We start from the raw sequence: 14,169 nt of genomic DNA, 5'->3' as shown, positions 1-14,169 counted from the left end.
AAGACCCTATTATCTTATGGAGAAGGCCCCAGGGGGAACAAGGGGTAGGGGGCGGTAGCTGTCTGCCGGCAGGGCTTGTAGTGACCTGGAGCTGGACCTGGGGAGGCAGGGGCGCCGTCACCAACCCCCACCCCCTGGCCTGGGCTCCAGCTGGCCCAGGGTCAGGCGCTGAGCCGCCTACCTCACGTTGGTGTGGCGCTTGACGTAGAGGTTGTGGAAGTTGTTGGTGTTCTCCATCTGGCCGGCCTTGGGGCCCTGCAGCCTCTGGATGATCTCGGCCTTCATCTCCATGGCTATGTGCGCCGGCAGCAGGGACAGCAGCAGCCGCTCCTGCAGGGCGAGACCAGGGCGGAGGTGGCAGAGGCAGCACGACCTGTGGCCAGTCCTTGCTGTGTGGGGCAAACCTCAGGACCACGGCCGACCAGTAAGATACACATTCCAGAAACACAGGCTGAAAAATTCAGTTGGCCAGGGTTGGAGGGCTGGGGTGGCATGAAGTGGACTCTGAGCATGTGTCCTTTAGTATGTGTCCTCGAGAATAAAGAGGGGAAGGTATTTCCCCAGGACATTGTCTGTCTGTTTTGATTTCAAAGAAGTGATGAAGCTGACATGTAGGAACATTCCAGAAACCAGCGGTCAGTCTGAGAGAACCCTCGTTTTTGACTGTTCCTCCATTTGAGAGATGAAGATAAGCTTTACCGAGCTTTAGAAAGTCGGCCAACCTTCCTCCTGTCCTCGTTAGACAGCCAAGTATTTCATTGCCTTTACAAAGAACACCCAGCCCCTTCTAATGCTCTAAACTATTATAAAGTGGAGTCAGGAATATTAACTTCTGTAAAATTCCATCTAAGAAACGGCAAGTGGCACACAGAGAACTGATAAGGTGTGTGAGGCTGGTCTCTTCCTGCCGTCGTCCAGTACACAACAGCATGCAACATTATGCTGATTTTAATGGGCACTTAGAGTGGTGTGTTTCTGTTCTCTTCGAGGAAAATATGTAGTTTTTTTGGAGGATAAGTATCACAAATCTTATTTCAAAGGGCAGTCTGAAAGTTCACATGCATCTAGAATATTCTAAGTGTTAATCTATTGTAGAAAACACCTATTCTTAGGTATTATGATTAAACAACTGACAGATAGTCCTGATAACAGCCACTGTGGAGTGAGACATTCTCTTACATACTTTCTCTTGTTATTTTCTTCTTAAATTTTCTTTTGGCGACAGTGGTAAGAGTACGGGTCACAGGGGTGGAGCTCCACCCCTGCCTGCAGGGCCGGCATCCACCTGTGGGCCCACCCAGTGCATCTCCCCACAGTGGCAGCACCAGCCCAGGCCAGGGGTGCACTGATGAGGGAGGGACACCCTGACCACAGCCCCCCAGATGGGAGAGATGGCTGCAAAGTCAACGCAGACGAAGCATGTGGTAGGGTGTGTTTCTCCATCGACTGGCATAACTGGGTGTCAACCACTCATTCATTCATTCGCTCATCAGAACACCCATCACTGCCCTTCATCAGCAGAGCCCTCGGTGAGCCCTGATGGTCACGCAGAGAAGGCGGGGGCAGCGCTCCTGACCCTCAGCCGCAGGGCACCCTCCTACAGGGGAGCTGGGAGGACAGGCTGGACTCTGCGGGAAGCCATGTGCCTGGGTCTGGAAACTGACAGCTGCGCGAGCAGGAGCACCGTGACATGCCTCACGCCCCAGGGCTCCGTCCCTGCACCCACTGGCCACACGGCAGCCCGGCCGAGCAGTTACTACAGCCCCTGCCACAGGCCGAGCAGCAGGCCAGGCAGGCCAGGTGTTATAGGGCAGCCCCAATATTGAACGGGTTCCTGGCTGTGGGTCCTCACCCGCGCGCTTCCAAGGGACTTATGAATACTCCACTGCAGACACACACAGAAGGTTCATAAAAGGTTTATTTACAAGGGAAAGGGAATTAAGGAAATGTACGACTCAGGGAGAAAATAGGGAAATAAAGTCTTTAATGTGTTCTACCCGATCCGCCGACCAGGAAACGCAAAGGCACTCTCAGAGCTGGCCGGACGCTGCGAGCTGGCGGGGAGCCAAAATGGACCCCCCAAAGCCCACGTGTCTGGCTTTATACCAACCTGGCTGCTGAACCCCACCCTCAGGTCCCTGCCACCTTCCCTTGGGTGGGGATGGGATGTGGAGTCCCCAGTGTCTTTGGCTTTGGCCTGGGGTGGGGGTGGAGTCCACAAAGCCTGTGTGGAATCAGCTTTAGGACAGCCTTTCCCCCTAACACAGGGACCCCTGAGGCGAGGAGGGACTTGATCCGCAGGTAGGACACAAAGAAAACACATTCTACGCAATCATTTTCTTTTCACTTTTTGTTAAATTCCCTCTGATCTGTCCATTCAAACTAAGAAAAGAAAAGAAGAAATCCTAAGCTTTTAATATGACAATGGCCACACATCCCTGCGGAGTAATGTGGATGGTGCAAACTCAGAGGCTGGGGCTTCGTGAGGTCTGACAGAGGCGCAGGCACAGGGGGTCACTGAGGACGGTGGGGCTAGAACTGCGGGAGGCAACAAAGCAGCTTTCATGTCCGACCGCAGTGACTCAGCAGTGGCTGCGATTTCCCGTGGGCAGCACCAGTGACAGCACCTGCGGAGAACAGGGCCGGGGTGACCGCGGGAGATGCGTCCCTACGAACCCAAAAGCAGTCACGCAGGAGGGGTCAAAGAAAGGCTTAACACTGGCAAGACAAATAAACACAGACCACGAAATGGCGGCCAGCAACCTGCTATGTCAGACATTCCACGAAATTAAACAGACCAAATATTCTAATTCCTTGACTAATAGGTCAGATGGATTTTAAAAAGGACAAGATGTAGCGCTCCCTTGCTGCAACAAGCACAGCTTAAATATAAGCACTCACAAATATTGGGACTAAGAAGACATACGTAAAAAAAGGATACATTTTGAAAACATGAAGAAAACTAGTGCAGAAAACAGTCTCAGAACAATAGGCCTTGTGGCTATTTCAGTCTCTGGGGAAGAAGGACAAATTCCCCTATTTTTACAAGTTCTTTGGGGGATCTGGATCACAGAGGCTCCCCCCTGGGGAATATCATGAAAATTATAATCTTTATTTTAGACCCAAATGAAGAGGGCAATGGGCTTTTCAAGGTAGTTAGAAAAATACAGGAAATAAACTTCATGTGCTGTATAAACCAATTTTTTTAATTAAAAAATCCAAGTGCATTTCAGCTGAAATAACAATATTGGTGAGAATCAAGGCATCAAACCAGAGACCCCGGACTCCCTGACCCTCGTGGGTGCTGGTGCCACCAAGCTCAGCATGGTCTCCCACCGGGCCTGTGAACAGGACGGGCGCCTGGGGCCGCGCAGGGCCTCCCGATGGGCTCCCACGGGGCAGTGGGCGGGCGCCTAATACAAATCACTGGCCTTCGAGCCCTGAGATGCTGCACTCGGGGAAAGGCACGCAGGATCATGGCACGCGTGGTGAATTTCCATCTAATTCATCATCTGACAAGGTTAATTTCCATTAGTATTTGCTTTCTGCTAATGCAGCCGTGCGCCCTGCCAGATCCTCTGACAGCAACACACAAACTTAAGTGCTTAATACACCGGACGTAGCGCAGCTGCTTTCTCTCCACGTGCGCTGGAGAAACCCCTTAAGGGGACTTTGGAAAATCAAGTTGTGATTAAACTGATGGATGGGCAGCAATACCGCTTCTTTCTCTTGGTGGAAAAGACTGTCCAGCGACGGAGAATTTGGCTCATTCTGGCGTATTTAAAGGTTATTTGATGAATAATGTCGCCTTGGCTGCAGGGTTGCATTTCCACAGGTCCCTTTATTAAACCTTTGATTATTATTTCTTAGTAAGAAATTTTTCCTAGAACTTGTTCTTTTAAATTATGCCTCACAGAGGACCTAAAGTTAGTATATTTCTGGTACTATTGATCAAAATTCTGGATACTCTGAGCTCCAAAGTGTTTCTAATACAACGAAACAAAGCAGAAACTGTAACCTGACATGTGTGTGCTTTTCAAGAGAGTGTTTCAGCGGACAGGAAAACCCAACGTAAGCAAAGACTTGTACTGAAATTTGAGTGCAGGTACAGAACTATTATCCTCTGTGCCTTCAAGAAACCAGACAGGCTGCTGGTATTTAAATTTGTTTTGCTTTTCAAAGGGGAACGGCCGCGACAAGCTTCTTTCACTAGAGTTTACATTTTTTCTTTCAAAATTCATATTGCTATTTAGTTCTGATCTCAAATCTCCAGGAAGCCAGACCAAGGCGGGGTGCAGAAGAGCTGTTGTCACAAATGCCCCCCTCCAGCAGAGGCAGCTGCGCAGCAGACGGACACCAGAGGCGGGAGCTGCCGGCCACGCGTGCACACAACGGATGATGTTATTGGGGGGGGCCCTTCAGCTGGGAAGGACGAGGTGCCCATTCACCTCGCACGCTGGAAACCCTGCAGTGGCCGCCGGGGATGGGAAGAGGGGCAGCCCCGGGCCCTGCTCACCCGCTCCGCGGCCAGCTCCAGCCTGCAGGGCTCAGGAAGGCGGCGCCAGCCGGGCCAGCCTCTCCTGCAGTGGTTGGGTTCCCCGACGACACGCCTGCCTCGCTGTCCCTCATCCACAGACAGCGCTGAGCACTGGGTTTGGAATGTCAGTCACTCATGAACAAAGCACATCGCCTCATAACTAGTGGTTCTGACAACGACATGGTTTTCCCCATGATCCCGTGAGCTGGCCGGTGGCTGGATGGCCGGGAGGCCGGTGTGCTGCGCCCTGGCTCCTCCTCACTCAGCCTCTCCCCCTCATTCCTGGGGTGATCCTGGGGCGAGTCCCCCAGGGCCAGGAGACCTTCAGGGCTGCAGAAGGCCGGGGCTCCAGGGCTCACACAACCCTCCCTCTGACCCCCCGATTCTCAGTCAAAGCAAGAAATGAGGCCACTTGGATGCAAGGGATTGGGGGAGACTGTTTCCATCCAGCCTGGGTGACAGATGCTTCCACTGTCTGTGGTTTCCAGTGGGGAGCCACGGGCCAGACAACTTCAGCCGAGGCCCAGAGGTTGGATCTGTCCGGGAGGCTCCTCGAGCCCCAGGTTCAAGTCCCATCTCAGCGACTTGGATTCCAACTTGAGCTTGTGAATTCACCTCGAGTCAGCTCTAGAACCTGCGGTTCTCTTCCTTGTCCAAACACCTGCCCCAGGCTGGACGGAGGCTGAGGAAGAGGCCCCGAGGGCGGCCCAGTGAGGGGTGAGAGAACCTCCACCCCCATCCACCTGCTCGCAGCTTCCACCACAAACAAACACTTAACAAACCGTCCTCAGAAGAGCCTTGGGACAGATGAGCCAGACGGGGCGGGATTCAGGAGCTGCCTACACGTGTGACCACTGACTTTTGAGTTCTTGTTTTTTTTACAAGTTCAAGCGAATTTGCTCAGAAAAAGTGTTTTTTTTTCCGTAAACACTTTTGGTTTTGCCTTTTTTGTTAAGAGAAGTAAAAACATTGGATAGGATTGAAGTGATTTCCTTTTTAATAAACAATTTTGAAAGGTTAAGAGAAAATTAGCGAAACAGTATCTGGAGCGGTTTATGATTCAATCGTAAGAGCCACTGAAATATCTGGGAATGTTCTGTTCTCTGTTTAGTGATTTTACTGACACACTTTCTGGTAGCTGATGGAAGCCAACAATACCACAGTAGCTAAAGCAAGATGTTCTTTGCATATGATAGATGCAATTAGATCTATTAAAGAAGCCTCCAGAAGCTTCCAGTCAATCGATGGACCGGAGACTTCTTACTTATCTTGGACTCAGAACTTGGAACACATAAAATGTTTGATCCTCATCATCTTTTACTCAACGCTGCAAAAATACAGGACAAAAAAAATTCATGTTTTTAAGTACCATAGTTGTAAAAAGTGAAATTAATAAAATTATCTATTAATTTCCAAAAGAATCATTTCTGCAAGATGAGGTCATGGATGTCTGCATCTACGGGTGCTCTCGGACAGCCGAAGGCTCTTATGGACAGCGAGCTCCCAGCGGCCGGCTGACACCTCCACCACCTGACAATCCGGCCACCCGTGGAGGCGCCCGCCGTCCCCGGCCAACATTCTTCAGTTCTCGAATCCCCACCACAATCAGGAGCTGTCCAGGCTCACGGCACAGACCCCACCACGTCACTCAGAACGTTCCAGAGCGCAGGGTCCCTGCATGCCATGTTCTGTTCTGTTCTGACTTCTGCTAAGCCCAGCTCTTGTCCCCCTCTCAGAGGGGCTGAGCAAAGCCCCTCCTACTGGGGTCGCGGAGTGAGAGGACAAAGGACCAGCTCCGAGCCTGCCCTCAGGCCCCACATGCCTGGCCTCGAGGTCACAGCCCCTCTGACCCTTGCTGGGCTCCAACTGAGGACAGGTCAGGGCCCGCGAGCCCAGGGGTCATCTGCTTGTTCTCTGGCCCTGACATGGGCTTCCCAGGAAGAACCAGGTTCCCATTGGTGGGGGGAGGGAGGACAGAGAGCAGCATCTCACAGCCCCACGTCATCCTAAACAACAGCAGCGTATTACCCTCGCCGAGTCCCCAGTGATCGGGGTCCAGTTGGCAGATGACTGAAACACATTAACAATCACAAGTGACAGGTGTGGGATCATATGAAAACCCCAGGGCAGGCCTGTCCTCCCACGTGATGTAACAACACAGACCGCGTTTCTATGAGCCAACGAGGAAAGGCTCTTGCTTTGTTGCAGGGCCCCCCGCCCACCGAGGTTGGGGTACATGCCCCGCCTGGGCATCTGGCTGGGCAGCTGAGAGAACACGGCTGGTTCCACTCCTGGAGGGTGTGGCTCGCATGCAGGGAGGGAGGCGGGGACCCCGCTAAACCCGCACCATGCACAGGCCCCCCACCGAGTGGGCTCAGCTCCGGGGCTGGCTGTGCTCCCGCCCCACTGCCCACCTGGACGTGGTGTGGTTGTTCCCCTTAAGAAGATGCTGGTCAATGAGCCACGCGGTGCTGCTCACCTTAGGGAAGCGTCTGCACGTACCAGTTTGTACAATGTGATGGGTCCAGCGCCTCCCTCTAGCCTCTGACGGTGGACACAGAGGGGCCCCCGAGTAACCGGGGTCTGCCGGTGGGCGGGCCGGGACAGCCGTGTTACTGGGATTGCTCAGCCAGGCCGCCGGGCGAGAGTGAGGACTGCAGCGAGGGCCTCAGCTGCGACGCGGGCCTTGCCAGTCTGGAGGCTGGAAGTCTGGGGTCAGGGGTTGGAGGGACGGTTTCTCTGGAGGCCTGTGGGGCACAGACACTGTCTTCTCCTGCTCCCCACCTGGTGCTTCCAGCTGTGTCTGAGCCCTGGCTCTCCTTATAAGGACACCGGTCGGGCTGTTTAAATGCCCTTTTAATGGCCTTGCCTTGACTTAACACCTCTACCCGGCCCCGTCTCTATTCAGGCGCAGAATGAGGTAACTGGGTTAGAACTTCAATCTATGAATTTGGGGACCCTACAGAGAGCTTCACCCACAGCCCAGAGAAGAAGGTGCTGGTGGACACAGGCGCGTGAGGTTGCTGGTGATCGGAGTGGACGCCGCTGCTCGTCTTGCTGAGACGGGCCCCACGAGGCCGCCCCTGCGGCCGGCTGTGAGTCTCATCCCTGCATCTCCTTCCTCCCCTCCCGCCAGGCTGCCCCGCACGGCCGCCTGCTCTGGGCTCCTGCCACCACCGCGCCCCAGCAGCGGGAGGGGCTGCCGGGCAGCTCCCGGCTCCCGCCTGACCAGGGGCCTCCCCAGCAGAGGGGGACACCCACACAGGGAGGAGGGAGTCGGAATTTTGGGGAAACAGCCGGCGACCCCGAGCCTCCGCCGCAAGGCCGGGGCGGCAGACTCTGTGAGGGGGCAGTGACCAGCACCCCCACCCCGCCCCAGGGGCCGGACCTGTCAGAGGAGCAGGGCGCGTGCGGCCAGGAGCCAAGATGCTGCTTATGGGAACCGAGGCTGCAATTTCCTATTGTTCTCATGAGCCATGAAATCGGATTTTTCTAAAAAATCACCTAACAACCGAAGACTCATTTTCAGCTCCCGGAGCCACACAGAGGCAGACCGTGGGCAGCCTGGGCCTGGGCTTGTGACCTCTGTGTCCAGAAAGTTCCTTGAAAATCTCACTTCAAGGCACTGCCGGCACATTAGACGCTGCAGGCCGGACAATAAGGCAAGTCCTTCCGCCAAAGGGCACGACTCTTGTTTCCATCACGGGTCCCTCGACACTCAACAAGCTGCACTTTGCAAAGGAAGTCACAGAATGGATGCCCGAAAAGAGTAATGGCCAAGTGATTTCTGCAGAGGAGCGTGCGGGGGCCGGCGCTGGATGCTGGGGCGGGGGAAGGGGCCGGAGGGAGGCCCAGCCCACGCCCGGAGGCTGGGTGGTGTCGGCAGACAGATGTGGTTCCCACCCACACCCCTGCTTGAAGCAGCTGGTTCTCCAGGACGCAGCGGCCTCCTGCGGGGCTCGGAAAGTGGGGGCAGCAGGGCCGGCGCTGGTGCCAGGACAGCTACGTTCAGGCTCCGCTGCCCACTCCTTGGAAGGGGGCACCGCTCACCCCCCGCCTCCCCGCGCCCCCGTCTCGGCAGCTTAGGATGGCGCGACCACCTTGAGCAAGCCCAGTGTCCTCGCACAGAAGCCGGAGAAGCCGTCATCCTTCACACTTATTTTTAGATAAAGCAGAAAAAAAAGTCAACTCGAGTTTAGCTGCAAACAAAAGTATCTCATTCCCTACTCGGGAGCTAATCCTCCGGCAGCCAGAACACATGTTGCTTGATTTACGGTGGCAACCAGCAATTTGTGTGAGAAAGACTTAATTTAGAAGAACGCATGTGTCATTTTTTTCATAACCAAGTAAGAGTTACAATTAGTTTGATTCATATGCTGTCAGGGATGTCTCCACCGTGAGCGCCGCGAACAATACCGGGTTTTTAAGGCAGCTCTTTGATGGAGAGAACTATTTCTCGGTTGTGTAATTAATACTAAACATAAATCCTCCTCCATGTTCCCCTTGAATGCGAGTGCCCGCTCGGGCGTCACTTTCTTTGAGTGGATCAGCCAGTGGGAAGCCTTGAAGAGACTTGCTGGGCCCTGAGTTTCTCCGCGGCGTTCTATTTTGGGGAGCAGCCAGGAGAAGGAGCAGGGGGAGAGCCCAAGTGACCAACAAAATGGAAAGCGCGTCCGCTTGTTCTCCATTTTCACCTACATTTTAACACGCAATCAGTTTTAAGTAGTATTTTTTAAAGATTTATTTATTTATGCATACAGGTGCTGGGGTACAGGCCAGAGATGCGGGGGGTTGAGAGGACTCACCAGAGACAGAGTGGGGAGCAGAACAGGTGGATCCACTGAAATCCACTGCTGAGGGGAGCAGCGGGGAGACAGGAGAGGTCTGCTGCGCCATGTGGGTAGCTCCCTGGCCGGGGATAGAACTCGTGCTGCAGAGGCTGCGGACAGCTTCATAGGGCTTAGTCCTTTGCGCCACCCGGAAGGTCCAATTTTTAATAATATTTTATCAAAGCCAGGTGACTCTGAATGTAGCACAGGCGGCCAAAGCTAACGGCACTGCACAGCGGGTGCGGGAGCCGCTTAGTGAGCAGCCCTTTGAGAGTCTCACCACGAGAAGACCTATAGCTGTGCGTGTGGCCTCAGCGTGACCCTGACACAAAATATGCAGACAGTGAGACACTAGTTTGCACACCTGAAACCAACCTACTGTCAGCTGTGCCTCGATGCATTTTTTAAAATGAAGAACCGGAGCTCAGAATCACTTCATGTCTAGTGGCAAGATCCCTCCTCGCCGATCAGCTCTGCTTAGTGCTTGGAAATTAAATGATTAAAATTGCATAAGGACCGGTTTCATCAGGAAGAAATAAAGACACAGCCACAGAGACTCCGAGAGACGCGATCACATGGGCTACGAGAGGACAAACGCGGGGTAAAGGGACGATGCCAGCACCACTCGCACGCCTCACAGCCTCTGCGCGCGGCCCTGGACGCAGCGCGTGTTGTGTTTTGTCACATGGTGAAGTAACCGTGGTGTGGCGCAGGGCGTCAGTCAGCTCAGCCAGGCCACACACACTTGTTACCAAAGCGAATAGAACAATTATTAGTTGAAGTAATAGCAGCTCACAACAGGCGCCCCATGACGGCCGAGGGAAGATGATTCTGAGACCCAGCGTAGTCCCTCTGACTTGGGTCACGACGGCGTCTTGCATCCCATAACCACGGAATAAATAATCTGGGGCACGGTCACCGAGAAATGGCACAGAGCAGCGGGCACACAGAGGAAGCGTGGTCTCGGAGCGCCGGCCGGGCCAGGCGTCACCAGCAGGGACACCCACGGCCTCCTGCTCCACCCGTCAGTGTCGCGCGAGCGATGGCTTCACCTCCAGCGCCCTGCACACCCACAACACTCGTGTGCGAGTCTCCTTAGCGCCAGGTAGCAAACACTGGGCCCTGTCAGTCAGCAGAAGGTGAGCACACGCAACCCCACTCTGTGTCCGAGGTGGACACTGGCCACTGCCCACATCCCACAGAACGTGCCCATCCCCGGGACCGGGGCTTGTTACTTCATGACAAGAGGAGGACAGACTGTAAAAAGCGTTGAGAGCAAATGCTGAGAAATACTCAGTCCAAAAAGCAGCATCTGTTGGAGTCTGGATGCCGAGGAACAGTGACCGAGTCCCCAGGCACCTGCTCTGGGCCCTCGTTAGGACCAATATTCCTGATGACTGTCAGAGGACGCCGCGGCCTGCGGGCACCGCACATGCTGGAAGCTGAGGGTGACCCCCAGGGAGAGGCCGGCACGGCACTTGGCCTGCGCTCAGCCTGCACTGTTCGCAGCCATGGTCCCCCACTGGGAGGGCGCAGCCCAGGGGTTCAGAGGTCAGCTGCGTCCTCCCAGCCATGAGACCCGGCACTGGCGTCACTTACCCTGGGGGCCTCCCTTCCCCCACGCCTCGTTGGGTACCATCCTGTCCATCCCCCCGGCCCGGACTGCATGCGCCAAGGTGGACACAGAGAACCCCAGGCCAGCCCTGCCCTTGGGCTCTGAGTGGGCAGAGAGGGCAGAAACAGATGTGGTAGTGGACGCAGTGGCTGTTTGACTAGAGCTGTATCCCCTGGGGAGCCCCAGCCCAGGGAAGGCACCCCTGAACGTGCCCCTCTGGAGATGACGGAGCTGAGGCAGGACCCCGAGGGTGAGCCCAGCCCTCAGCTCTGCAGCAGGGACAGGCCATCAGGTGCAGACGACCGGACGCACGTCCCACCCCTTCCCACGGCTGTGTGCTCCTGCACTTCACGCGTGGGAATCTGAGTTTTGTCACTGACAACAGAAGGAAAGTTCCACCCACCAGCCAGGCTTTCACTGAAGTTACTAATAAAAACAGGAGATGCTTCTGGAAGGCTGTGGGCACCGAGCTAGTCCTGTCCTCTCGGCAGCCCGGAGCTGGAGGCGGCACACGGCACACGGGAGGGGCTCCTCGCCCTTCTGCAACTTGGGGAAAGTGACACCAGCTTTTTCCTAAGAATTAAACCAAAAAGCAAACATAAACAGACCCAGAACAGACACCTCCGGAGGAAGGCTCGCTTGCGAGCACCTGGGGAGAAGCAGACATGGCGGGCAGCCTCGGACAGACGGAGGGAACAGGAGGCAAGTGATGAGGGTCTGGTGCTGCCCGGGGAGGCCAGGCAGGCTCAGGACCTCAGTGTCCAGAGCGACCCCCAAGGGGCCCTCTGCAGAGGAGAGCTGAGCCAAGGGGCAGTGGGGAGCAGTCGCCCCAACACCCCTCCAGCTCCATTCCTCTGAATCCTGCCTGGGGGCACAGTCACAGATGTTGTGGCCCAGCCACCAAGCAGCAGAGCCAACCTATAAACGCAGGAGCTCGTGCATCTCCTTGCGTTGGGGCCTCCACGAACCCCCTTCCGTGCTGAGGCTGGCTGCAGGCAAGCTGGGTCCCAAGAGTGGAGACCCCGCTCGGGGAGCTGACAAATCAGGGCACTGAGCCTCCACACAGGAGAGGGTTGGGGACAGAGGTTCTGCCATCCCCTGGGGAGCTCGTTTGCTGGACGTCAGGGGACACCTGTGATGACTCGGTGCATTTCACACAGCAAAGGGAGAACGGACAGGAGGCAGGACGGTCCTCCAGACTGTCCTCCAGGGCACAGAGCGCCCCGTTTTCATTGCTTGCAAAGACAGCCTTTCCTTACTGTCTCCCCTCGAAGGTGAAGGCCTGACGAGAACAGAAATAGATCTTGCGATTGTGTTCGAATTTTAAAAATAAGCTTTCGATTCAGCAGTGAGGGAAAAAACCCCGCTTTTTTTCACATAGGACAATCTGTGCCGATGTCCCTCAGATTATCTTGACCCTCTCTTGCCATTAAATGTTTTCATTAGGAGCTTTATGGAGAGATTATTTTAATGTTCATATAACCTCAGTTTTGATGGTTTCCATAAGCAGAGGCTGCTGGCATTACCTTGAAAAGCCATTTCTATTTTATAAGGCTTTTCTTTTCCCATCCACAGTGGAGCTTCCACCTTGCACTCACGGGCCTGCACACGCGACTCTGGCTTAGAGAACACACAGGGGCTCTTGCAGTCGGCCCTGGAACCCCCGCAGCCCCGACCCCTCTGATGCCCGTGGCAGTCTGGGCGCCGAGGAACACTTTCCTCCAGGTCTGAGTAAAGAATTCCAGGGGAGCAGCGAGCACACAACTGGCCCAGAGTTCTGGGGTGTGCCGAGTCCCCCAAGAGGTGCCCGACCCAGAGTTTTTGGGCTTCCCCACGGACGTGCCCCACCAGCCAGGGGAGCGCCCTGGGCCGCTGGGAGCTCCAGGTCTTGTGAAGAGCCGGCGCGCAAGCTCAGGGCCGCAGAGGAACAAGCCGCGCCCCAGGCCTCTGCTGAAGGCCCAAGCAACACCCCCCTTTGTTCCCTGTCCCCAGGGCTGCGGCTGCAATGCCCCGTCTACCACTCAAAGGCGTCTCAGGTCTCCCGGTGGAGCCTGGGGTGACAGCAATTAGGGGGGTGCACCCAGGGACACGGAGACACCAGGGACAGTGCTGGTCACCCGGGAAAGAGCTTTGGGTGGGTCCATTCAGGCTCATTGGCGTGAGGAACCCCTGGGTGCTGGGGGTGCGGGGGAAGCCGCTCCTCCTGTCCTGCACTGGGTGGTTAAATGCGGGCGGGTCCTGAAGGTCTGCAGATAGCTCTGCCCCCCACCCCCACCCCCACCCCCGGAAGCACATCACGGATGCTCACGAGCAAGGGGGTGAAATTCCTTCGTGGTACAGAGACCGAGAGATCAGCGGGGACCTGTCCACAGACTAACCCGAGGGCTTACTCGCTGGGTTCTAAACCCACTCAAGCCAGCCGAGCACGCACACAGCAGAGAGCGCGGGGCCGTCGCCTGCTAGTTCACGTGGAGGGAGGCCCGACGGCTACGTGGGTCTCAGACCCTTAAGTACGGGGAAAAGAACTGGCCTCACTTTCCTTTTGAGTCGCCTGTTGACAATATTGATCTGACCCGGTTGGCCGATCAGGAGAAAACAGCCCCGAGCTAAGGCCCGCTGGGGCGGAGGCTGCACAGAGGGCTCCCGGGCTGGGCTCCACCTTCCTGCCCACGAGCCCCGACGGGAGACACAGGGCTGCCGGGGCCCTGCTTCCAGGACACGGACGGCTGCTCCAGTCTGAACGGTTGCTCTGTTGGGAACGCCGGTGTCCTCAGCTGAGCTCCAGTTCCTTCTAACACCACCCTTGGCTCCCTAACACCTGCAATTACTGGTGCCCCTGTGCTGAGCGTGTGCTGGGCTGACGCTCAGCGGTGGCGACCGCGGGCCCACGAGGGTCAGGGGCGGCCTCCCGGACACGCGTATCCGCGTCAGCAGGACCTGCCAAGGGCTTGTCTTACACGGCGAAGCCCGGGCGTGACCTGGAGAAGCATGGGCGGCGAGATAATCCACAATTAACTCTCCCATTGGCCTCGATAAGATCACAAGGAATTTCACAGGAGGGCTTGACGGCCAAGGAGAGAGAACAGGGGCCCATCGGGTGCGTGAGGAAAGCAGCAGAACGTGTAGTTGCACTTACCTTTAAAAGTAAACGTAAGGAAGACGCGCACCTACTTCTATCTAGATCCACG

The 14,169-nt window shown here is 55.7% G+C and overlaps 1 protein-coding gene across 1 annotated transcript in view; it reads right to left on the bottom strand.

Moving 5' to 3' along the window:
* Positions 1-14,169, bottom strand: part of ADCY2 (adenylate cyclase 2) — a gene marked incomplete at both ends in the record, with an annotated part of 223,081 nt that overhangs the window by 60,081 nt on the left and 148,831 nt on the right. The window contains one exon of the mRNA XM_084233659.1: positions 182-330. Within this exon, the coding sequence (XP_084089785.1) occupies positions 182-330 (149 nt within the window). The remainder of the gene's footprint in view (positions 1-181; positions 331-14,169) is intronic.

Source organism: Talpa europaea (assembly GCF_964194135.1).
Source record: "Talpa europaea genome assembly, chromosome: 5".
Taxonomy (NCBI): Eukaryota; Metazoa; Chordata; class Mammalia; order Eulipotyphla; family Talpidae; genus Talpa; species Talpa europaea.
Note: the sequence above shows the minus strand (reverse complement) of the source record. Positions and strands in the feature narration are given on the sequence as shown.